General features: G+C 41.3%; 1 protein-coding gene across 3 annotated transcripts in view; it reads right to left on the reverse strand.

Moving 5' to 3' along the window:
* The window catches only part of LOC118237444 (kelch-like protein 29), a 136,660-nt gene that overhangs the window by 52,294 nt on the left and 56,925 nt on the right, over positions 1-27,441 (reverse strand). For all 3 annotated transcript variants that reach the window (XM_035436157.1, XM_035436167.1, XM_035436174.1), the window contains 2 exons: positions 15,070-15,217; positions 9,969-10,466 (listed from right to left, as the gene is read on the reverse strand). In XM_035436157.1, coding sequence (XP_035292048.1) covers positions 9,969-10,466; positions 15,070-15,217 — 646 coding nt within the window. The remainder of the gene's footprint in view (positions 1-9,968; positions 10,467-15,069; positions 15,218-27,441) is intronic.

The raw sequence follows: 27,441 nt of genomic DNA on the forward strand, positions 1-27,441 counted from the left end.
TGTCAGTCTTTTGCAATGCTGGACATGAACAGTACCATTGTCCATCTGTGCAATATTTGGAAATTATTTTTTCGCCTCTGTCCCAGAACTCTCAGGGTATCAATGCAGTGCCTTGTTCGGGTGCCAATAATTTGTAATCAACTAATTTGGACAGTAAAGCTCAGTACTCATCAAATCCTGAAATCTAGAGGCAGTGTTAAGAAGCTTTACAGTCAAGCCTGAACCTTGATCTATCATGGTCCATTGAACCACAATATAGCACAACTTTCTTCTTGGATAATGCATGAAAATCTGTTTGAGTACACCACAAATTGTTAATGAAATTGCTAATATCTCAGATGACATCTGTCCACTGCTAAATTCTGTATACCCCCCCCCCCCCCCCACCACTCACAGAGAATTCCCCAATGTTGTTTATTTCCGACCACATTGATGCTGATGTCTGCAAATGGCAGTCTGCGGTTGCTTTTTGTGCATGTATAGATGTAAATGGCACAAAATAAACTCCATCAGTGCACAGTGTACCAGCAGGGTCGCATACAGTCACACTCCGTCGCTCAAAGACTTTATTTTGTGTGACATTTCATCCACGTCACTCCTTGCTCTGACCCAGTGTAGCCTATTACATCAGCTAATAGCTTTTATGAGGGTCACAACTGATCCCTAATTGTATCATTAGTCAAGTTACCGTGACAATACAACTGACCTATGGGGTTTAGATCAGAATACAAGATAAAATAATTTCAGGTCACATGCTCTAGGTGAACAGGTGTCCCTATTCATGATAGAATATTGCAAACTGAAAATGCTACTATGCAACTGTGACTCCAAATTAAGTTAGTGAAATAATGATCAGCAGAAATACATTAATAATGTTTTACAGTACATACAGGAAATTGCACCCAAACTAAATCAACCTCTGAAGCCTGTGATGTACTGAATATCACTGATCAGCAAGGGTGATGAAAGAGGCAATTCTTTGTGTTATTCCTCAATATGAAAAAGCTGTGAACTGAAGTTTCTGAGCAACGCCCCTTTAAAGCATACAAAATGACATTTGAGGAGGATTTACAACTGTATTACAAGCATGCATTATCAGTCAAATGTTTATACATCAAGGGATGTAAATTCAGTAAATTCTTATTTTAAAAGGTAAATGCTTAACACACTAATTTTGCATGATCCTTTGACGAGTCCAAGCTTAGACACAGCTTACTTGTTTAAACATTTACTGCCATGGATGTCCTCCGCTGTCATTCAGAAGTGAAAAAGTGCATTTCAGGGGTTTACAGCGTATTCACTGTGAAATGAAAAGTCATGAACAGCCAAGATTTCACAGCAAAGCTGAAACTAAATGTGCAAAGAAAAAAAAAATTCTCAAAATAACACCACCAAACAGTGTCATCAGATGCTATTTATTCTGCTGCACTAGATAAGCAAACCCACTAAAATCCCCAAAAACACCTAACGTCTGAGTTATTGAAGAGGAACTGGCTTACAGAAATGTCCTTATAAGCCCTTTCCAAGTATACATTATTTTTTAAAGTGGACATAATTCTTTTTTATCTAAAGTTGCGGATAAGAAACTATTATTCAGGCATTAACTAACATGTGGTGTTGATCTTACTGCATGTCATTTCATATTGCAAGTTAGCAGTTAGTTGTTCTAGCAGGTTCATTTTGTCTCTAGTTTTAATTGGTTCATTTTTAGTTGTTTCTATCAGTTTATTGCAACTTGGATTGCATTGGATAGTCATTGGAGTGCTGCATAGTGGTCAGTTAAGTGCTAAATACTCAGTCTTAGGCATTTTCCCTCCCACTGTCCAGCCACCTGTCCTCTTGCTCTGATACCCTCATGATACCTGCACTCCTTCACCCCAACACTCTTCCATTTATTTCTTCTCCGGTTAACTCCCTACACACTAACCGTTTTTTCCCCTCACCCTTCATGCAGGACCGTGCCACCTGCTTTCTGAAGAAAACCACTCTTGAAACCCACTCCCTCACATCAACGGACCGGACTCTCTGCTCCAAAATCCAGACACTCGAGTGTGCCGTCAAATCAACCCTCTACTTTCCTCACACTGAACAACCTTTCTGAGCCCCGCCAGTCTGCCTTTGGGCCTGGCCTCTTCACAGAAATCGTACTCCTCTGTCAGTGTGACCCTCTACTTTGCTCAGACAGAGGCCTTCCTTTCCTCAGTTCGGATCCTTCTTGACCTCCCTGCTGCATTTGACACAGCTGACCAGAGAATTCTCCAGTATTCCCTGCCTGCAACGGCCCCGGCCCCTGCCTGCCTTGCGTCCCACCTTGCTGGATGTTGCTTCCATGTCACAATATCAACACTCCGTAGCCTCTCTACAGGCATTCCCCAGGGCTCTGACCTCGTCCCCCTCAACTTCCTCCCTGTACACTAAATCTCTTGGCCCTGTCATCACTCGTCATATCGTTGCTATGCCGACGGCACGCAGCTCTCACTTTCCCTCCCACCATCTGACCTACAGGTCTCCGCATCTCAGATCTCAGCCTACCTACAGGTAAATAACATCTTGATCTGGATGGAAAATCAGCACCTACTGCAGAGCTCAACCTGGGAAAGATGGAGATGCTCTACTTCCCTGTCATGTCCTCCCCCCCACATGGCCTCTCTTTCACAAGGGGTAACACCACTCTGTCAGCTTCTTCATGTGACAACAACCTCAGAGTTCAGGCTTTGGTCCTCTTCTGCCTGGACTATTGAAAGTCTCTCCTAACTGACCTCCATGTCTCTGCTACCAGGCCTCAGCAGCATGTCCAGGATGCCGCTGCTCACCTTGTCTACAACCTCCAAAGAACACTCCAATGTCAAAGAACACTCCAAAAGGGAACTGCTCCTTCTTAACTTCAACAGGCCATTGAACTAAATACATCAGCCAGACAGACCCATGCACTCCACAATTACAGCACAGCTGGCTCCACCCCCTTTCAGAGCCTGCCCTTCCCGGGCACGTCTGCTTTCTGTTCTGGTCTCTTGGTGGTGGAATGAGCTTCCCACCGCAGTCAGAACAGCGGAGATGTTGGCCATCTTCTGACACAGAGAGAAGACCCACCTCTTCAAACTGTTCCTCGGCTCCTCTCTAGCACTATTACTCAGCCCTAACACCTGATCAGGAGCATGGGCTTGTAACCCATAGGTTGCAGGTTTTATTACAAAAACAGGACACTGCTGTTGTACCCTTGAGCAAAGGTACTGAACCTGAATTGCTTTAGTATACATGTATGTGGTATAAAATAGACATTATGTAAAAATGCAAAAAGCTGTATGAGTCGATCTGGACAAAAGCAACTGCTACATGCCTGCCTGTTCTCCCCAATACCGTATAGAACAGCCACATTTCACTACACCTATACAATATATAATAGCTGTGCTTCAGCACCCTCTTGCCACATAAAACATGTGTGTTTCAGTTCACCCTTACCACACAAAACAACTGCGATTCAGTAGTGCCTTACTATATAAAATAGGCGTGTTTCAGTAGACCCTTACCATATGAAACAGCATTGTGTATTGTGCTCTCTTGAATTACGGTGTATGCTAAGTATGCTATGGTGATGAGACAGGCTTGACAATGCAAATGGCTACCCCAAATTTTGTTTGACAGCATTGTGTTTCGCACCCTAGGCCATTTTTCTTTGATACAGTGACCCTGGGAAATTGTGTGTTAATGTGCTTCAATATGCTGTCAGTGCAAAATACACAGTTAATTAACATGATTTATTTCGGTAAACATTAGTTCAGAAAAGGTTGATTTATCTTGTGGGAAAGTATGTGGGTTTGCTTTTGGCTTCATAGAGAGAATGAAACATTCACTGCTCAGTTGCATTTAGCACATGTCGATACGGCCATGAATTATTAAGCTGAAGACGTATAGTTGTAATGACCTAGAATGTCCATTTTGTCTTGACCAACCAATATTATATGAATACTCGTTCAGGATTGATTGAGCATCTATGAACAATTATTTGGCCATAGAGACATCTTGAGGGTTCTCAAAAATACCAGACCAATTCATATGTTGAAAGCAGAGAAGACATTGGGATACTAATAAAACAAATTAATAATTATCTGGTAAATATATGCAATACAATTTATATCTGGTGGCACTTTTGAAAAGATAAAGGGGAATAAGCTTACAAACACAATGATACTGGTTCAATTGCCAGGCACAGTTTATGGCCTTTGTCTGGCCAAGGTCAATATAGTAACCAAAACTGCATATGATAAATATTTTGGTGTATCCATGGACAATGTGTTAAATGTAAGTTCTGCATTTTCCCAAAGTAGGGTGTACTGAGCAACTAAATACTTTTTAATTTTAATCTTTATAAATTTGGCACCCAACAACTGCAACCGCACTGCCAATTTGGGAGAGTGTAGATATCCGTGGTTCTCTTACGAAACACGTGGTGTCACCAGCTGTTTCTTTTCACACCGCAGACTACTGCTATGCTTGGAAAGAGTGGAGTCCGAGCTATCCATACACCATAGCATAATGCTTTATCCAAGCCACCCAGCAGTGGGTCAAATACTTTGATTTCATATGGTCCTTCTGTATTAAACCCCACTGTTTACCAAAGTTAGAGCCAGGTGTCCTTTGTAAATGCTTATTACATTTGAAAGGGTTCCCTGAGACAACATTTCAAGTGAAGGTCTCAATATTTTTTGTGGACTTTGTTCTACATAATATCCTGTATCGATCTGGCACTGGTTGCAGTGTGAGACAGCCAGTCTCTATGGCCAGGGTGCCCTTGCTGTCTGGAGTTTGTTAATGTTTTGAAATGTTGATTGAAATGTTCTGCTGTGGCCAGGTGGTCTGCCATAGCGCATTCTTATTAAAAACCCCCAAGCCATTGTATTCTGTGCCTTTTTGTTCCCCAGTGACTAATGTACTGCAGATGTATTTGTGCTGTGTTATAATTCGATGGACAATGCCTGCGTTTGTGTCGTCCTGTCCGTAGGCCGATTTGCGTTATCGCCACCGCCTCCGTCACATTGGAGTAGGCAGAGCCCAAAGCTCAGCTCGGTCTAATTAAAAATGCAAAGCAGTGCATCTTAAAGGAGCACAATAATTAATATGGGCTGTTTCAGAGACTCCTTCAGCATTAAAACCGCCTTATCTTAAACAGGAAGCAATTAACCAAGGCAGTGGCGGAGACGGAGGGCAAATTATCTTAATCTAAACGAGCTGTCTGACTCCCCCGTGTTAATTGCAGGAACAAAAATAATAAAAGGGATGGGATGCATGGAGACAAGGGCAGCTGTCTGCTGGCTTCATGCTAACATCACAAACATGTTAGGACATTAGCGTAGAGCACCTTCACACCCTCTGTCACTTTCAGTTCCGTTACAGCTGCTTGCACACCCAAAGCCTCATCAGGAAAGCCGACTTATTACATACAAATGAGCATTTTCTGCGTTGTATCAAGCAAATAAGCTTTATTTATCAAATTGTATTAAAAGTTAATCCTGGTGTAGATTTCCTGTGAGATTTCCATGGTGTGAAAAAGCCATCTTGATTAATTCGCTCCTTCAGACTACTTATTTCACAATGACTGTTTTGAGTGCTGTCGCAACCTTCTGTCTCCCCCTGCTTTCTGTCAAATTCCCACATCGCAGTCGCACACATTCTATTATTGAACAGCACAAAGGCTTCTTTTTTTGACTGGCCTGAATGTCTGAATTTGGAGCTACGGCCTTGAAGCAAGGATCGTGGTTACCTGATCCTCTGGAAAGTTTCATGAAGGTTGCTGTCTGGCATAGATCGAAAGTCTGCCATCTCTGCAGAATTTTATTTATTTTTTTCCCCAAAAGGTTTTGAAAAATGTTCTTCGGTGGAAAAGGCAGAAGAGCTAAAGAGTTATCTATCATGCTGTAACAAAGTTTTCCATCATAACATAACAGAGTTGCAGCAATTCATAGCAGGCCCTAGTCCTGTGAGTGTTAGCTCTTTGATCTGCAGTGTACGCTTTGTGACAAGCTCCAGGGCATTTCTGCCCTTAGGAGTCTCTACAGTTTGCTCGCTCCGACCTGCAGCATCCGCTGCTCTATACTTTTTCGCGGAATTCATTCAGATACTCGGAACCTGTGCCCAGTCATGTGACCCGATACCGAGCCCCCATTAGCCCGAGATGTTAAGCTTGTCAGTAAGGGTAGCGCTGACAGCCTCATCCACATGATGTTTCACACCGGTTTTAACACGCAATGCCGTATGGCCCAGTGGCTGTCTCTCTATAATAGAGAACAAGGTCTGATAAGAAACCTTGTTCTCTGAGTGACAGTCAAGCAACTAGGCGCTCTCGTTGCTTTGAATAGGTGCGCTTGAAGAAACTTGCAGTACCCCTAGAGCGGTACCACAGCCCTTTGTCAAACAGCCCACTCGGGAAACAAGGGTAATTAGCCAACCTTGGGTTCTCGCCTGCCGAAGCATGTGGTTCACTAGTGTGAAGGAATCGCAGCAACAAAGCGCCATGAAACCAGGCACGCGAAAAATCCACAAAGTGATACAGCGTCCAAATCAACCAATTAACACAGAAATATGTTCCAACAATAACAGCTAGCTGAAAAATAGCATCTTCCATGTTCCACAGTGGCCTCCGTTGTAAACAAACCACCAGACAACCCCTCAACTATATGTGACAAATTCAAGTGTTAGAATGAGCAATTTCTGACACCGCGTTCCGGAGTAATGTCGAATTTCTGACATAAAAAAAGAAGCATCTGCACTGCGAGCGTTGGGAGCGGAGACCAGGGAGCGCGGTTTGGGCACGGGAGGGGTGACTAACCGTCTTTTTCTCCTGTGATTTAAGCGGCGGCGTCTGCGCCGTCGTTGCCGCCGCCGAGCCGCCTATTCCCAGCAGTAGGTTATTTCCACTGATGTCACAGAGCTTGTGATCAGAGGGAGGGGAAGCTAAACATCTTTTGAGCCTGCAGCTCTGTACATCTGACGGTGACATCGCACCCCTTAGCCTCACCCAGCACCAGCTGCACCTCAATCGCATATGATAACCTGCAAGCAGTAACAAAGGGGGGGGGGGGGGGGGGGATTGGGGTATGGATAATTCCAAGTGCCCTGACTGACTGGGGTGGTGGGGCCCAATGTCAGAACCGTTCATGGGGCCCAGAATCCCTGACTGCGCGCCCCTGACTGCAAGCCTTATTTTTTAAATTGCAATTAACAGTCATGTTTTTTTAGTCTGTCTCGCTAAATGTGCGTGGCCAGTTTAGAATTCGAATGAAAATTCTTGTGAATATGGCATTTCTAATAACCATGCGAGGAAGGCAGGCAGAGCAGACAGGGTGAGACAGCCCTTTGTAAAAAATGAAGCCAGGAAAAAGTGAAGGATTTATTCAAAATTGCTCATTGCTTTTATCCTACTTTTGAATTTGACATTTGTTCTCTGAATTTTTTATTTCTGCTTTATATGCTTTGGGTAAGTGAGCCCAGCAAACACACTTATCATTGAAAAGCAATCTTTTCCCAGCCATTGGGTCACTCCGTTGGTATAATGGGTCTGTAGTTAAGGACCCATTCTGCTTCATAACGACTGTGAGGAATGGGTTATTATAAAATAGGGTATTACATACATTCATTTATAATTGATAATAATATTGGTATTCACATTTTGCTTCACATTTTCAATTCATAAAAAAATAGCTTGCCTATAAAGAATATAATATTCTAGGACAAGTATTTTTCAACAACATATACAAATACTGGTTTCAACACTGATAGAGATTCCCTGCTCATACATTCCGTGTACATTAATGTATTTTTCAGCAGTAGCACGGCACTCCTTTCCACCTAATTCTGGGAATATCTGCAAGTGGATTCTCAAGTGGGACGTGCTGTATGGGAGGTTTGAGAACTGATTTAATTTAATTATGGTTCTGGTGGTGAGATGTGGCTCTGAGACTCTTTGCTTGGCTGTAAAATTGATGACTGCTTCAAACTCCTTTGAATGAAAATCATATCAGGAACAATAACCATGCTCTTTAATAACTGGTCTGACACCTGAGGGCTCTGGGTCTGCGCTACAGACAGAATGGCTTCAGTCACAGAATAAAATCAGCATATAATGTATGTACTTTTAGGCTATACACATTAAAATGAAATAAGACCATATGCACACTTTTCACACCTAGTTCTCTATGCTCCTGATACTTCTTCCCCAGGGGAAAAGTCATAAGCATTAAAGCATGCTTATCATTGATCATATCTGCCTCAATGTTCCCATGGCTATTTATGAGTGTTATTCTTCATGCATTTTAACACAGCATATTTAAGTTCAACTGCAAACTGCTATACAGCAACTGTGGGCTAACAGAGATGAAGTCAGGTTCCCGTATCGACAAGGCTGCAGGTTTAAATGCTGGGTGTGGCACTGCGGTAGTAATATTGGCCATGCAGGGAGGCTGGGACCCACACAGGTCCATGTTGTCCACACCCAAACATTTGTAGCACAGTCACAATAAAGACTTGCTCGACTATACATGGTAATGTGAGACATTTACCTCTAACTATGGACATTTAACTATGGATGGACTCATGACTGATTTACTCAAGAAGAGGTCATCAATAGGAAAAATGTGGGGGAATAGTCTGGCTAATTAGAGTCTGTGGTCATTATGGTAACTTCTGCAGGGAACCCTGAAAAGTGCCTGAAAGTCTCAGCACTGTACTGGTATGAGGTAAGCCATACCAACCCACAACTTGATGGATAGCAAACCTGTCACGCTAACTGAATAAACCAAACATCAGCAAAACACTTTATGTGGATGTATCTTATTCCGACACGGGGCTCTAGATCAAAATACTAAAGCGCTCAGCCTGATGTGCTTGAGTAAATATCCGGCTCCATGAATGGAAAATATGACGAATGAGCTATGCTAGCCATCTCTAATACCAAGTGGTTCTGCTAAACAAGCACATCATTTCATGTGAGAGCTGCTCGTAGAACTCCAAGGTAGCTTTACCTGTGGGGGTGCTGCTTCATGCATAAATCTATACACATTTCAGATAGTTTGTATTTTAAATAAATATGCTACAATACTGCAACACCGAATGGTATTCTTAGACACTAGATCTTTGTTAACAGAGAGCTATATTAAGGCTGGGATATGAACCATACGGATAATTACCAAATACTTTTTTTTTAGCAGAACAATCATCATGGAACATCAGCACAAGCACAAAGCTGAGGCTTCCATTTTAAGCTAACCGACTCCACCCACAGCAACAGTGGGAAAGGGTATAATGAGCCAGGATCATTCCAGCTCTATAGAGGGGAAAAGGGTATAATGAGCCTGGCTGGTTCCTGCTCTACAATTGAAAAGGGTGTGATGAACAGAACAATGGTAATTATTAAACGTCTTGACCTTAAATCCCAGGATACTGCATTTCATGCCCATATTTACTTACATAATGCACATATTAATAGTAAAAAGGAGTCTGCTGCAGTATGATGACTGAACTTCCTTTCTCCAAGACTGAAGAACAATTCAAACATGTTCCATTTCAAAACAGACAGCAGACACCGTGTTTGCTTTAGCTGGCCCAGAAAAGCCTGTTAGCGTGCTTTTCGGAATTGTACTTCTGAATATTGCTTTGTGGCTGTATAAAGTTATGACTATGATGCATCTTTATTGGTGAGATAAAAAGGTAGCTCCCTCCCTACAGTGTGCGAAGGAGAAGATGGATGAGAAACATTATTAAAAGTGAATTTTAAAAAGAGAATATATATAAATATATATTGGTTTCATCCTGCCGTCGGAGGCAGAATACCTGCAGGATATGATGCAACACCGAAAAGGAGCCCGTTATTGCTTCATTTCTACTGCTGGGCAGATATTAAAACCTGCCTGGGTCTTATGATTTTTCAAAAACAGACATTCATTTTGAGCGTGTTGTTGGGTTGGTGACTCACATACCTTTGGGGTGCCAGGGGTCCGTGAACTCATACTTCCCCATCCCCACGGTACGTAGCATCTGAGGCCCATTAGTGTTCTCCTGATTGGCTGCGGGGATGGGAGCAGGGGGCGGAACCGTTTGGCCGTTTGTCAGCGGGGCGTTGGCGGGCGGGACGGCGGGCGGCTGCATGGCGGGGTGGGTCATGTGACCGTTGCCCATGGCGGCGGGGTGCGTGACGCGGCAGACGGGGGTGTGTGGAGGCGTGGCGAGGGCAGGGTGGGCCGAGAGGTTCATCACCGCGCTGGCGAGGGTCTGGGGGGGCGGCGGGGGCAGCTGGAAGTGGGCGGTCATGAGCGGGTGCTGCGGGGGCATGGAGGTTGGGATGGCGGGGGTCACGCCCATGATGGGCGACTGGGCGGTCACTCCGGGGGTGTACGCTGGGGGCGGTGCCAGGCCATACGAGTGCCCACGGAGGCCCACCTGGCTGGCTGCTGCTACCGAGGAAACCCATGGTGGACCTGGAGACAGAGCAATCAAAGCACACCTAATCAAGGTACCTGCAGGAGAGAGCCATCAAACACGCAGTGCAGTGCAGTGCAGTGCAGTGCAGTGCAGTGCAGTGCAGTGCAGTGCAGTGCAGTGCAGTGCAGTGCAGTGCAGTGCAGTGCAGTGCAGTGCAGTGCAGTGCAGTGCAGTGCAGTGCAGTGCAGTGCAGTGCAGTGCAGTGCAGTGCAGTTCAGTTCAGTTCAGTTCAGTTCAGTTCAGTTCAGTTCAGTTCAGTTCAGTTCAGTTCAGTTCAGTTCAGTTCAGTTCAGTTCAGTTCAGTTCAGTTCAGTTCAGTTCAGTTCAGTTCAAAATTTTCCAAGCAGGGACAAATACAGTGAATCTGTTCTCAATACCCCCCATATAGTGGGAATACACCAGATCGAAGTATATCTAGACACACAGTCAGGCCCAGAATTATTGGCTAAAAAACTTGCAAATAAAAAAACAATAGAGATAATGTGCAATATGTTCAAACAGATGGAAAAACTATGAACTTAAATTCTAATACAAAAAGATATTTCCTTGAGTAATACCATTTTCTAAAAAACCAAGGGTTTCAAAATTATTGGCACCCCTAAAGATATCTTTAAAGGGAAATTTCACTGCAAAACAACATTAACCTCATTTAACAGATCAAGGCGTAACTGATTAAGTCTCCCTAAGAGGCTGGCCAAATTAATCTGCACCGAAATAGTGGCAGTGGCAGGAGAGAACTTGGTAGAGGTATACATCACAGTGGCGTACCCCTCTACCCTTGCTCATTTTTGAAAAACTACAATGGGTGGGTAATTTAAATTAGGAGATAGCTCCCCCGATATTCCGTACTTTACCGAGCTAACAGACGGTTGCTCAGTATATTCAGTAATCAGTAGTTTTTGCTCGGGGGTTCTCAAAATCATCTGGGGGAAAAGTGCCCGCTGCACACTCAAACATTCTTTAGCTGTCTCTCAGGTGTATCAGGAGGACATTCAGCGTCCCCAATTTTCTCTCACTCTCATCTTGGTAAAAATAAACTTGCAAATGTTAAACCTTTGCAATTTGCCACACTGCAGCGAAGCGGCATTTTCTTTTCAGTAGGACTTAAGCACGAAAGTTAACTGAACTGAACACCATGAACCTACATTTTCTGGAAAAAAAAAAAAACCCAGGGTGGCATTTCCCTTTTAAACAAACTCTCATTCAAACAAAGTGAAATCTGCAATACAATTCTACTTATTTAAATTTCATCTCAATCTTAAGGAACAGTATTGTGGAATTCAAACACTTCCTGTTTCACAAGGATATAAAAATGAGGTGAGAGCATGTTAAATCACTTTGGCATAAATCACCATGGGGAAAGCCAAGGAACTGTCAAACCAAAATTGACAGACGTTTGACTTCCCCATATCTGGGTAAGATGTAAAGAAATACATAAATTAAACATTAAGTTAAACATACTACTCAGCACAGTCAAGGACACGGGGATGGAAGCAAAGAAGAACCCAAGTCCAGCTCAGTTATTTTTTGGGGTCATCAAGTCCCAAAAATGAAGTCACCAATTTGAGTGTCTGGACAGGCAAATGTTATTGGAACTAAGACTGGGACCGGGTGCTGTGGTCAGATGGGACCATTTCTGGCTATGTACACTGTTAGCATGTATGGCATTAAGAGGAATGCATACAAAGAAAAGCACCTCATACCTACCTTCAAACATGGAGATGGATCTTTGATGCTTAGGGGCTGTATTGTTGCCAGTGGTCCAGGGGCTCTTGTTAAGATCAATGGCATAATAAATTCCGCCAAGCATAAGGACATTTTAGCCAAAAACCTGGTTGCCTTTACCAGGAGGCTGGGACTTAGCCATAGGTGGACCTTCCAAGAAGACAATGACCCTGAACAGGCCTCAAATCAACAAGGAAATGGTCAAAATCAATGTTTTGGAATGGCTATCTCAGTCTCCAGACCTTAACTCTATCGAAAACCTGTGGTCTGAATTTAAGAGTATTCAATAAGCGCAAATCTACAAATATCAAGGATCTTGAAAAGTCCTGAATGGAGGAATGGTTCAAGATCCCTCCAAATCTGTTCTCCATCCAATACTAAGGCTCAGTGCCATGGGTGCCAAAAATTCTGGACCTCACTGTATACTCCTGATTCTCTCCCTCTCCCTCACACACACACACACACACAGGACATTATATGTGGCTGCAGACACAGACACACACGTATGGTACTTATATGAAGTATAATGTTCCAGTAATCACACTGATTCTGATTTACAGGAATAGTTGATCTAAATTATTATTTTAATCTAAAAGAAAAGAAAACCTATTCCACATCAGCAAATCATTAAAAAACCTAAAATTCCAATGGACACATTCCCTGACTAAACTATAGCAGTTACATCCTCAAGAAAACTATTCATCAAAAGAAACAAATTTAAGGGTTTATACATATATAAATATGGTCAGGTACCCTCACAGGCTTATAGCATCATCTACAGAGATATAACAAACCACTGCCTTCTCACTCTACTAATTTGCATACATTTACATTAATTTGCATACATTGTGGACAGCCACATTAGAAAGTCGTGAGTTTATGAATCCATACAGAGACATAGCTCCTACTGGAGTTCATATACAGGACTTATTAAAATTATGAATATGTAGCCACATTGGACCCTTGCCCTTAATCAGGTTTCAAACTAAAATAGCTCCTGACACTTCACATAGTGCAAAGGGGCAATTCTGCGACGACGAAGAGAAGAAAATTATAAAATCCCCCAGCATAGCACAGCCTTTAAAATGCTGGTGGGAAGGCTGCTGGTGAAGGCAAACATTGGCATGTGTACAGAGGGCACATTAATATTCCATAATTCATAATGCAATGCAAGCCTGAAGTTAACTCCAAGTTGCATAACTGACTTATTCTGTTTCCAAGGAGTTGTTTTTTTTAAACTTCAATGATGTGCAAAAAAAAAAAAAAACACTTAAAAAGGAGATTGCAATTACATTTGGGAACATTTGGCAACGCTTGTTAGCAATAAAAATGTAAGTTCTTTGAGTGATTATACTCACAATTAGTTCTCATAAAATAAAAAATGAACAATTATTTAATTACATATATTATATAAACTTGCAAGGTCAGACAATTGTCTTAAAATAAATAAATAATACAATTTAATTAGTACCACGAAACACACCCTTGTATAAAAGGTTACTGAAGGAATGCTAACTGCATTAAAATTAATTCAGCTGATTCCAGACATAATTATGCTCTTGAACAGTAATTAAAATGTGGTTATGAACTTAGAGTAGTGGTTGCTTCAGAGGTTAGCTTTTGTCATTTCAATAAATCCATTAAAATTTATTAACATCAATCACGTCGTAATCATCTGGGACTGGGGTACGGTTTTCATTTTTTTTTTAAGTTTAATTGGAGGTAAGGTCATGCATTGGAACCTGTCAAACAAAGATTTAGTTTCAGACATAATTTGCTACTTGAATTAAAGCAACCTTCTGAAAAGGAAAACTGTGGCACAAAAATCAGAAAGTGATCTTTATGTCACATAATGATAGTAGTGTGCAATCTCATCCACAGCATGACTCTGATCTTGGGTAGCTCAATCAGGGAGAAGGTCAGGCTGTATATGTACAATAGGGTTTTGAGAAATCAGCCATACAAACAGCCACCACAGATACACAATGTGTGTTGGGTACTGCAGTCAATTTCCTCAAAAAAATAATCTAGTACAGTACAGTCCTTACCAAAGCTATGGGAAGATTTAAAAAACACTGGAGTGTTAGAGGGATACAATGCTTAACAATTAGAAACAGACCGTTTTTTTTGGGACTTTTAAGGATTGCTCAAAACATGGCTAATTGGCATGAGTATTCTGATACAGGGTAACCAACAAAGAGTGCAAAGAGCCAGATACAGCTAAGCAAAAAGACAATATGACAGAGCTAGACTACAGTTAAACTTGGATTTGCTTTTCCTTGGTGGCGGCAGCTCAAGTTCACCAATAGGATTAAAAGCGACGCAGAATTGGCTTGTATTCTGTTGGACCGGTAAGTAACGTTATCGGCAGTGTGAAGTTGGAGACAATACAGACTTTTTATAGGGCCAGAAACATTCAAATTTAAAGTTCCAATGATAAAAACTACAATTACAGATCTAACATTAACAGCTAGCTACATCAGGTGGGGTAACTTACTTGGTGTGAGTGAGTGGGGTTGAAGACAGAAAATGAAACTTCAGGAAGTAGCTGAAAGCTCCATAATTGTTTCCATCCATTATATAACTTGCTTATTCCTGCTCAAGTTCTCAGGGGGACTGGAGCCTATACCAGAATGCATTGGGTGTGCATTGGACAGGGGACCAATCTATTTCAGAGCACAAAAACTATTCACTCACACATTCATACCTACGGGCAAGAAAGACTCTCCAATTCGCAGAGCGGCAGAGCGGCAAGGTTGTCACCATTGACAGATTTGGGTTCGTTATGAAAAACTTCTGGTCATTTTGGAGGGGAGGGTTCTAACCAAATCCCAACCACCCCCACCCCCAATACATATAGCAAGTAGGCCATACCTGTGCCATCATTTTCCCGGATCTGTTTGGTGGGTGGCTCGTCTGTCTCCCAGGGCGTAGACTGGTTGATAGGCGTCTGACCCCATCGAATCACTGGCGCCAAGATCTGACCTGGGTTGTGACTGTTACCCGGCAACAGTGTGGAGACCTCATTTTAAGAGAGAGAGAAAGACAGGGAGAGAGACACTTAGCCATAGTCCACACAGTTCTTTACTTGTTTAATGCTTCATTGCAGTGTAATTTAATGTCAGGTTGAGAAATCCCTCATATATCTCTTACACAAAAAGATTACGAACAGCAGTGTAACAGCAGAGATAGACTGGACCCCGCTTTGAGGCGTAGGATGCACATGATGTACTAGCTACCACACACTTCCCTGGTACATGAGACTGTGGAAATCATATATTAATTGAGCACTGAAGAAAGCTGATAATGTCCAACATTTCAAGAAAGGAGCAAGTCCCTTCAAAATTATAACCTAAATTAAGGCGGATAATATTTTTGGAACTGTTAACAGCAGAGCCTTTATTTTTAGTCACAAGTTCCATTTTAATCGTATTTGACAACTTTAATAAAGAATGTAATAAAGTTGTTCCAAAAAGGAATGTGGTTTAAAATTACATTGTAACCTGTGACCAATATTTAAATCCAGCTCAACAAATGCATCAAAATGATTTGGAAAATAGTAATCCCTGTCTTAGACTATAGAGGTTTAAAGGCTACCGTGCTCTACCACAGGATTGTCTGATATTATCTGAAAAGGGACAGGATGCATGCAGTTTTCTCTTTTAGCCCAGGACTAAGACACCTGAAGACAATGCTAAGTTAATTAAATGAATCCGGTATCGTACTGCCAGGCTAAAACAAAAGCTGCACCCACACTGGCCCTTTTTGGATAAGACTGGATTCCCTTACTATGGCAGTAAATGCTTATCCTTATCGCCATGGAGACATTGACAGTTATCTATAAAAAATTTTTTTTTTTTTTTTTGTTAATTTTTTTTTTTTTTTTACATTGGCAGACACTTTTATGAATAATCCCTTTTATGACTAATCCAGACAGTGAATAATGTGGCTGTAACTCAATTTATAAAGAATGAAGACATGGTGAAGAGATTTAGTTGTTCAAACAAACATTAGAAATGGGCAAGACACATCATCTAAGGGATTTTGACCATGGTACGATTGTTGGTGCCAGATGTGGTACTTCCATTATCTCAGGAAACAGCTGCCCTCCCAGGATTTTCAGGCACTGCAATCTCTAGAGTTTACGGAGAATGGTGCGATAAACAAAACACATCCTAGCGTGCAGCAGTTTTGTGAGTGAAAACACCTTGTTAACGAGAGAGGTCAGAGGAGAATAGGCAGACTCGTTCAAGCTAACAGAATAGCCACATGCTAACAGCCGTTTACAAAAACGGTGTGCAGAAGCGTGCATGTCTGAAACACAATGTGTCGAATCTCGAAGCGGATGTGCTACAGCAGCAAAAAACCACGCCGGCTTCCACTCCAGTCAGCTAAGAACAGGAATATCAGGCTACACGTGATCACCAAAACTGGACACTTGAAGACTAGGAAAAAAACGTTATCTGGTCTCACCACTCTCGGTTTCTCCTGCAAGGTACAGATGGTAGGGTCAGAATTTAGTGTAAACAGCATGAATCCATGGATCCATCCTGTCTTGTGCCAATGGTGCAGGCTGGTGGTGGGGGTGGTGAATGTTTTCTTGGTGCACATTAGGCCCCTTGATACCAATGGAGTATCATTTGAATGCAACATTAGACCTAAGCACAGCTGCTGACAATGTGCATCCCTGTATGGCCACAGTATACCTTTACAAATGAAAACTTTTAGCAAGATAACGCGCCATGTCCAAAGCACAGATCATCTCAAGCTGGTTCCACAAGCATTTCAGAGACTTCAGTTTACTCCAATGGCCTGCACAGTCCCGAGATTTCAACCGAATAGAGCACCTTCGGGAGGTGGAACGGGAGGTTCGCAGCATGAATGCGCGCCAAAAAAATCTGCAGGAACTGTGTGATGCTGTCGAGTCAGCATACACAAAAATCCCTAAGGAATGTTCCCAGCACCTTGTTGAATCCATGCCACAAAGAGTTCAGGCTGTTCTGGAGGCAAAAGAGGGTCCTACCTCATACTAGGTAGATAAACCCAATAAAGTTGAGAGTGAAAAATATATTGCCTGCAGTTTACTGTCTCAACCAATTCATCAACTTTACATGTCAGTTTTTATAATAAGCTAATCAGATTTATGGTTATTGAATTATGATGGTCATTTACATATACCACCTGGAGGGCATCCTGAAAGTTTGAAACTTTGCTTTAAAAACCAATAGAATACTACCATTTTAGGCATCTTATTTGTTTTCATTGGTAAATGCTGATTTTTAATGTGAAAGTAAGAGAATGATGTTTAGATATTTGTTTGCGACATCAGATCAGTCAAAGGAAACAAAATAGCTTATTTGATGAATAGTTAGAAGTCACACCTCATGTCACAGTAAATACACTACTGACATTACCGAGTGTGGTATTTAAATATTTTTATTGTATATTCATGTCCACTTTTCAAGTTAAATTAAATGTTAAATATTAAATATTTATATTGTATATTTATCTCACTTTCACCTACTCTAATTTAATTATAATTAATCTCTCCTCCCATGTTAAATGTAAAGAACATAATTACCAGTGATCATAATCAATAATAACATTGCATAGTGCTGAAGCCTATTTTTTATTTTAATCACTCAATTGTTAAAATCTCTTAATTTGAAATTATTATTCCCAATTTTAAACCATGAAACATAGCCTTTCCAAATAAGCCCACCATAAACCCTCCCATCATAGAGACAGCTTATAATAAACACAAGTAACTGCAATAAACAAAAGTGTTTTCCTTTCAAGTATGAGATTCCTAAAATGTAAAAAAAAATGTACAATTTGTGTCCATGCATGATAGAGGCATTTCACTGTAACCAAGAGGGCAAAAATAGCAACCTCGTGGTACTATCTGAGCATTTTGACATGGACAGGAAATTATTGAGAAAATGTCATGAAAATGTAAGATATAAATATTAAACTATTGTCACAAAATGCTAGTCAAAGTACATATCAATAATGATTTTACTGTACCATAAGGTGGGGCCACCATAACAGAAAATCCGTATATTTCCTTTTTTTCCTGAAAAGGCATTGTTTGCTTCATGCATAATCTGTTATCATGCATGGAGATCAAGACTATAATTAAAACTAAAATCAGTACTTACAAAAGAAATCGTCTGCGAACCGTAATCTAAAAGTCACCTCTACAGGAAGGTTTTGGCTACCAAAATGCCCACAATGAAATGAAACGTGGAATAGAGTGCAGATAAGTGGGGGGGAAAAGACACTGACAAAACAAAATGTGAAAAGAGGGTTAGACTTTCTATAAGCTCTGTATTTAATCTTTGCAATGTTCTTTACAAATCAGATTACATTTAAATTTGCTGAAATACATGAGAAAATATTTTACATGTATAATTCATGAGGGGGGTTTCTTTGGAACACCTACAGTATAGACGTACTCGGTATGCCAGGTGCCTATTCTGCCCAGGCCAGACTCCATGCATTTCATATTTCTTCATCTCAATTGCCAAGTTTACATATCAAGTCACAAAACTTAAATGAGAGATTAATATTTTGTTTTACTCAAGCTCATCTTCAGTGTCAATATATGTAAAAAATATCTAAACTTAGCTTAGATTTGGGTGGGCTTAATTATATATTAAGTATACTCCTCAAGTATATATAAGGTACAATTATCCCATATATACTTTAGGAAATTTATATGCTGACCCACAGGGCTTGAAACCCCATCCAGAACTAGCACAAACAGGATACAATTCTCTATTATGGGATGTTATTTATTTATATGCCTGTAAATCAACTTGTAAATATCTTTGTTTATTAATCATGTCATCATCATGAACACTTTGCTAATTCACCATATTAACACAAAACATTGTGATAATCATGTGCTGTCCAAACATCAGAAAGAAACTGTGATATGATTGTTTGGGCATATCATCCCCTGCCTGAAGGACCAGAGGAGTCCCTGTTGGGTATTTCCATGGGCAATAACATGTTGTTAACTAAAACCCTCTCTCCCTTGTTGATGCTTTGTCAGATGGTCTGTCGAACCACCTGACTTCCAGCCAGGTTGGCAGAGAATTGACTCAGACCAAAAGGCAAATCCCTGCATGAGCAGAAAAATGTCTCAGCTGGGCACAACCCTTGTGAAACCACAAATCACAATCGCAGCAAAGTAAAGTGGGGCCTTTCGGAGATGAAGCTTCATACATTATCCTGGTTTCCCAAACACAAACCTACTTCCTCTATCTGTGGTCAGGGTCTGTGGACACTGGTCACTTTAATATTTCAATACACAAGAAAATCTGCAGCGCAAATACGTCTGTATTTAAATTCGACATTCTTTGGTCTCTCACAGGAAGGTTGACCTCAGGCTGCACCGTCTTATTTGTCCAACAACTGAACTTGATGAATTCTTACAGACTGATGTGGGAGAATGCAGACATATTCAGAGTGCTTTCATAAGAACTATACCAGTGAAAATGAACTGCACTCTGTGAAATAATGGACATGTGAGACCATTCAAGGCTAGCTCTCTTAATAAGGTGGGTTCTATAACAGATTCAGTAATAAGCACATTTCAGGCACAAAGTCATCGCGCATCAGTGTTGAGTCAATTCTGAAGAACAGCTTGTCGGTGAAAGCACACGGTATTGAATCCTTGGATGAAAGTGGGCTATGAAACAGAATTCCCTAAGGTCATTAATTCGAAAACAGGTTTTTTTTTGACTACTTTTGTGGAAACGTAATTCCAACCTTGAATACGAAGTGCGCTTCTGTGTTAAGGGAAGTTTATTGTTTGACCTCCCTGTACCTGCAGCATGACAGCAATAATATTAATGAGCGGATTCTAACCCTCAAGTGAAATGGAAAGTTTAACAAAGATGGTTTATTCCACACTGGCTGGGATACTATAGGAACATCTGTCACTGAATATGATGCTAAAGGCCCCTTGGGTCACTTAAAGGGTGCTAAGGGAGCCTCTGTCACTGAATGAGGTTTTAGAGTCACTGGGTGGGGTATTACAAATGTCTTAGTCACTTCAGGTATTACAGGGGACTTGGCCACTGGCTGGGGTATTATATGTCAATGTGTGGGGTATTATAGGAGACTCAGGCACTGAATCGGGTGTTAGAGGTACTAAGTGGGGAATTTCAGCCATCTCAGTCACCGAATAGTGGCTCTCTCTCACTGCTGTGCCTTTGTAGTAGCAGAAACAGCAGACCACATCTGAGTGGATGAATCATCATGTAACAGGGATAGGAGGATTGTGGGAGATTTTATAACGTACGCAGAAGGATACAGTCATGTGACGTTTCGTTTCGAGTTGGCGCCTTTGCCGAAGGACCCCCTCGAGCAGAGAGGGAGGGAGAGGGGGCAGTTCTCACGGGGGAAACCGGCTACTGACACGCTTAAATAAAATGGTGTCCCAGGGGAAGATGGAGCACAGAAAGGCGGTGCCATTTGATTTGGAAGGGAAAGTGATGGAGTCTCTCCCTCCAGGAGGAATACTACACTTGTGCTTCCAGTTTCCCTCCATCACAAAGATTCCTTAGTCCAGATACAGGCACACGTGGCAGCACATCCTCCACTCCTCCTCTCAAGGTCCCCCCCCCCAGCGTCCCCTCACTGCCTCCTCCAGTCCGGAGTTCCCCATCCCTCTGGTGTCCCCGTCTTTGCATTGCAGCAGATGGTGCGCCTGTGTCTCAACAGGATGTTGGGCTGGACCAGGAAGAAAGGAAGGAAAGAAGCTTTGGTGGAGTGGCAGCAGAGGGGGTTGGGCTCAGATGCTTGGGAGCTGGCTCAGGATCTCCACGATAAGCGCACGATAAACATTTGGCCGAGGTCACTGCCTCTTCACAGAAATACAGCAAAGCCAATGATCACAGAGGAGGCTAGCAGCTGCAAGCCTTTTTTTCCCCCACAGGTTCTTCTGAAAAGTGTCTGTACACAAGCACCGCAGAGAACAAAACAGGATGAAACGGACGGCATTTCATTCTCATTAATCGCACATCAAATTCCATCTTGTACTGCACACGGTTCAAGAGAGGAATGTTTGTGTGAACACGTCAGCGAACGGAGTAACAATGTGAGGTTGGGAATAGATAATCACGAGATAAAAGTGCAAAAAAACACTCAATCACAGCAGCCTCGGGCAAATTAAATTGATTTTTTACCCAACCGGTAACTTAAAATGAGAAGAAAACACTTGAGAGGGCGAAACACACAATGTCATGTATTGCCATTGGGACAATGAATGAAAAATGACATTAAGAGTTCTAATAATACAAAGATGAAGAGAGTGATGATTTTTAGCTCTCTTCAGCATGTGCTTTTTATCCCGAGGCACAGTTCAACAGCCAAAATGACATTCAAAACATCACATGCCTCAATTCATACCACTGCACTTGGGTTTTTAAAAGTCACACAGTATCACGATGTTTGTAAGAAAAATATATTTTATATAAACATATACATATTCTTAATTTAATTACATTTATATGCAATTAATTTACAAAAATCTTGACTGAAGTTCCATGGCAGAATACTGTCCATTTTCCCCAAGCAGGGGGTGTGGCCTTGTTATGACTGGGCGGGGCGACGGGCGACATAGCTCAGGAGGTAAGACCGATTGTCTGGCAGTCGGAGGGTTGCCGGTTCAAACCCCGCTCTGGGCGTGTCGAAGTGTCCTTGAGCAAGACACCTAACCCCTAACTGCTCTAGCGAATGAGAGGCATCAATTGTAAAGCGCTTTGGATAAAAGCGCTATATAAATGCAGTCCATCTACCATTTACCATGACTTGAATGCAGTTTGTCCCCACCAACCCACAGTGATGCAGCATGTCCTCAGTCTACCCATATACAAGCACATACACTACCACATACAGGGAGCAAGGGCTCATTTATATGGTGCACGTCCTCCGTTTGAGTATTTCTTACAGTGATAAGAATGCATGTGGGTGGATGTCTTATGGAAACAAGGGGAGATTTGCATGCTTGATCTGTATAACGTTATGACTCACTGAGATCAAAAGAGAGCTCTCGCCTTAATGTTACTAGGTCTTGACATAACTTTTCAGTAATGCCAACTCTGGCTCTCACTCATACGCGACCCTGTGTGTAAGTTCCATAAGTTACTGTCGATTCAGCTGTGAGGCCAAATGAAAGCACTTCCCCAAAAAAAGAAAGAAAAAAAAAGAATCTTTCTTGTAATGTCTGTCAACTGTTGCCATCATCATATCCTAATTCCAATTCAATCTGATGGCAAACAAAAGTACTTAGATAATTGTGTGCCTTATGTTCCATCTCGGTATGCTTCGCTATCTATTATAGTATTATGCTATAGAACAATTCCATTCTTTTGAGAAGAATCTTTGCTGTCATAGAATTAAAAACAATGTTACAGACTACAGCATATTAAAGTATAATACAGATATAGTATAGCATGTAATACAGTACATGATGGTGCAGAATACTGCAGTACCACGCATTGCAGTATGGCATACTGTAGTTACATTTTATAGTACTGTGTAATACAGTACAGTATATTGCATGTACCATGCAGTAAGGCACTATAGTATAGTGATAGCCAACAGCCTGGTCCCACACTTCCACTGAGTCTCATATCTGGGATCGGCTCCGACTGAGCACCGCTAATTAGATTCGATTGAGCCGGTAACTGAACCCTGACCTTCACTTCATATGTCTCTGATATTCTTCTATATTCTGGAGTCTTTCTTAAAATAAAACATCTGATGTAGAAAATATCTGTGTACAACATGAAAGATTTAATACAGTTTTTTGGTTAATTGCATATCCAAGAAGTTTGGAATACATATTAGTAATCAATTAAAGATTAAGTAGTTGATTTACCTAATTACCACAGAGCCAAAAAATATTTAAAACAGAGGGTTCATATTGTGTTTAGTGGCAAAATGATTAATTTTTCCCATAGTAAAAGGCTAATTTACCCCTCTGTCCAAGAACACCATTTTAGAAAACATCTATAAAATGTAATCATTGCCTATACAAAAATGCATGTTCCACGTGATAAACAAAGTGGTTATATAAGGAGCAATGACTGCTTAGCCAACATTGTCGATTTCCTGTTCTCTGTAAATCTAGTAACAAGATTTATAATCACCACACTATCCTCATTTTTCCTCCTCTGTGAAACTTCCAATAATGCCTGCACCCTTATCTAGCCCAAATATCAGCTACAACTGTTAAACTTTATATCAGACATGTCACAGTATTGCAGATGGGAAAAAGCAGAGATTATTGAGCTGTCAGTTTTGAATCCTTTAAAGGCTCTATTGATTTTCTGCCACAAAAAGAAAGTTATCCTCTTTTTTTTTTGTTGACCTGGCACTAAAGCTATCTTCTCCAAACACAATCTTCTTGAAAATAACTATAATCATCAATCTACGGTTTTAATTTTGCCTTAGTTGGAGGCAGTAAAGTTCACTTTTCTTTCACAAATAATAAAAAAAAATTCTAGAACGATTCAGCACAAGAAAGAAAAACTCATCTCATCCAACACGATTATTAGGTTAGAGGGAGACTTCACTTCTAATTTCAACTTTCAAGTGCTTTTCTGTACACTCCAGCATAAATTTTCGAAAGCAAGCACAGAAACTCAATTCTCTCAGCTTTTCTATCAGGGTGTGACATCAGGGTTTGATACTCCCTGCCCTAATTCACGAGTGATGAATGGACAGCTGATTTGAAACTTCTTTTCAACAATATCAGTGTTTTTACAATATTTCCACTAGCCTTCACAGCATGCACAGTAATCTTACCTCACCTGTTTCATTGGATAATGTTGAGAAGATAAGGGAAAAAGGTTATCCAACCTAATGTGATCTTGAGTAGTGAATATTTTACATCCAGTTATGCTTGTGATAGTTGGGACTCTTAACTCCTGTTTTCTCTGTGAGATGGTTGCCTCGGTGTTCAGATTTCAATAGCTCCAACAGTAATACCGGAAAATGTATTAGAATGGCATCTATCACTGACAGAAATCTATGCCAGCGGTGAGTTTGGTTAACAATAGTGAAGTCGTCCTTTGATTGACAGGCCACTCATACAATTAAAGACAATGTCACAGCTGAATCGTGTAAAATAAGAATAAAAATTTAGACTATGTAAAACTTTTACCGAAGAAAGGAAAAACATCAACCCCAGTGCCCTCAACTCTCCATCAACTGCGCTAATTGCCTATTCTGCATGAGAGACAGCGAATTAAAACAAAAGAGTCAGTATCTGTATGACAGCCACACAGAGCCAATCCATGCATGACTCTCTCCTCGGGGGATGAATGTCGTTTCCCGCCCATTCCAACTTTGAAGTGGGAACTCAATTCACAGCATGAGCAGAGGAAGAGCGAAAGGTTTAGACTTCCATCTTGCCCCTTGTGTTTGAAATAAATGCATAAAACATGAAAGATGGCTCTGAATTTTGCATGAACAAACCACAGCCCCTCAGCGAAGTGACTTCTGGCATACGTTCCACAGAATTCTTGGGGGTAAAAAAAAAATCCTCCTTTTGAATTCTTGAAGTCAAAAATGAGCAAAACTATTTCAGGTCTGGCATCCACCACCCTTTCACCTACAAACTGATGTGTTTTAGTCTCCAGGATAAAGTGTCTTTGTTCTGATGATAGGGAGGCATTGTGCATGTGCATTTGCTCTTGTGCAACATTTAACCTTACTTTTTGTTCTGAAAAGGAAAAAATGCAACAGAGGTCATGGGCCTTCTCTATGCAAGCAAGAAGTCAGCACTGCTGAAACCAAACATTATGTCTTTATGTGCTTAACTAAGAAGTCTGTGTGCTACTTGCAATCTTTTTTCTGCTATGGTACTGGATGAGCTCAAAAACACAGGGCACCATTTTCTGAACCTCTCCACAGTACATTACATGACATTACATTTATTTGGCAGATGCTTTCATCCAGAGTGACATACAATAAGTGCATACCGAAGGTCATTGGAACAACTATAAACCACAGGTCCGATAAGGTACAATACTCATTATGTAAGTTATGCATAGCCATAAACACAATAAGTCCAGTTCACACAGTAAGCCTAGGTTAGGGCAGAAAGTCATGGTAAATCAAACTAGGAGGCATGACAACGAGCTACAAAATCAAGATAATGATACAATGCAATTTAAGTGCTGGATGGAGGTACCTGGGTTACATGAAAGTGCGACAGGAACAAAGTAGAAGGGTACATGTGATAAGTGATCCTAGATTGGGAATGCCCTGCAGAGCAGTGATAGTAAGTCCAGGTACATTCTGAAGAGATGTGTCACTCAGACTGTACTTTTGTTGCAAAAAAAGTAGAGTCTGTAATTTTGCCCAAAAAGATCTATTCCATACACAGAACTTTGGTGAATAACCTGCAAAATGTATTTTGCCCTACGGATACCCTGCGCTATAATGTAACTAATTTGACATAATAAGCATTGATTAGCATAAAATGAATAACATGACACATATCCACCCCCCCCCCCGCCGCCCGCCCCCAGTACAGATGTTTCATTTCCATAAGGTCTGAACAAAATATGTCAGACTGTATATCATTTCTGTGTCATAAGTTAACATTCACATACAGTAACAGTATTTCAGTTATGAATACAATAGTGGTAAGTACTCATACACTAGATAAAGTATTTAGCTCTCTAATAATTGCATTCTCCGCTTCATAATTTCCTGATTGTAATCATACATAATAAAAATCTTTGGAAATTTCAGATCCTTGCAGAACACACATGCATGCACACACACATACACACAAACAGACACACACACACACACACACTCTCATTATGTGTGAGACACGCTGCATCCCAACAAGTATAACTCAAAGGCATCACCTCCCGCACACATTTGCATCAAAAGATCACCATCACTGCCACTTCTAAGGATGAAAATTAAGAGAAATTACAATTATTATAAATTATATTATAATTATAAAATGATTAGTATTAGGCTATCATTTTCAAAAATGTCTAACAATAATGATGGGCCCCAGTGTTTTTCAATGAACCATGGCTTTACTATGTTTCAATCAGCACGGAATCACATCCGATGTGCTATGAATTACTTACATTAGCTAGCTGAAAAAAGTTTGAAGTTGTCTCTTCAGCTTCTCAACACCAAAGCAGGGATTTGCATACCAGTGATGCATTTCATAGACAGCTCCCAGCATTCGACACAGATTTTTATCTTGCGATATAATACTTCTCAGAAGGGCCCAGAGGTTCAGAGGCGCGAAAGCATCTGCTTCTCAGCCGCCCCGTCGATCACAGGCGCGCGCACACACATCCCCGCCGGGCGGGACCGGGATACCTGTGGTAACGCAGCGATGATTGAAGCCCTCATTAGACACGGCCTACGTTACGAGATCAGATCCGGGCTTTAATGCTCCGCACGTCCGCGAAAGGCCAAACCGCCGCGCTGCTCCGAAAACCCCAGCGTGACCGGTTCACCGCGGCCCCCCTACTGAAGAACTGAAACCCGGTACACAAGATACAGCAGATAACTATGGATTAAAGTGCTGGTGAGAATAATGAACGCATTAATATTCACTGTGTCAGCTCCATTTCTCTTCATCAGCCCTGTCTCAATTTGCCATTTGAAAGCGACGCGAAAAGAACATAATTAAAGAGTCATTAACTCATTATGTCAACTCTAAACTCATTAACAACTCTTTAAGACACATTAGGAAATCCTTTCAAGCAAATGAAAGTTCCCTCTAACCCCACGGTGTGTACAGACAGTACTGTATGTCTGAGAGTGGCGGTGCAGTGTGCAGCTAGGCTGCTTACAGATCTTGGTGTGGTGCAGTCTGCAGCAAGCGTGCACAAAAATATACTTTGATCCCTCGTGATTTGTGCGAGATTTCTTGCTAGATTCAGTTGCTTTTTGAGTTCCCCAGGCATAAAATATCCAGCAAAATGACAAGTGGCAAATTTAGCAACTTCTGCTAGTGATGACTGCCAGAGAGAGAAAGAGAGAAAAAGGCCATTTTACTTTTCTGGAAAACTGCTCATCACTATATAATGCTGAAATAAAACTGTTTCATGTCCATGCTGATACAAGGCAAGCACGAATGTCTACACTCAATGAAGGAGCATTACTACAGATTAAGAGTGCGGGCTCAGAGGGCAGCATTTATTGAATCAATATTCAAGCCAAGGGAAATGGTCATGGTCA

The sequence above is a fragment of the Anguilla anguilla genome, chromosome 1 (genome assembly GCF_013347855.1).
Source record: "Anguilla anguilla isolate fAngAng1 chromosome 1, fAngAng1.pri, whole genome shotgun sequence".
In the NCBI taxonomy this organism is placed as follows: Eukaryota; Metazoa; Chordata; class Actinopteri; order Anguilliformes; family Anguillidae; genus Anguilla; species Anguilla anguilla.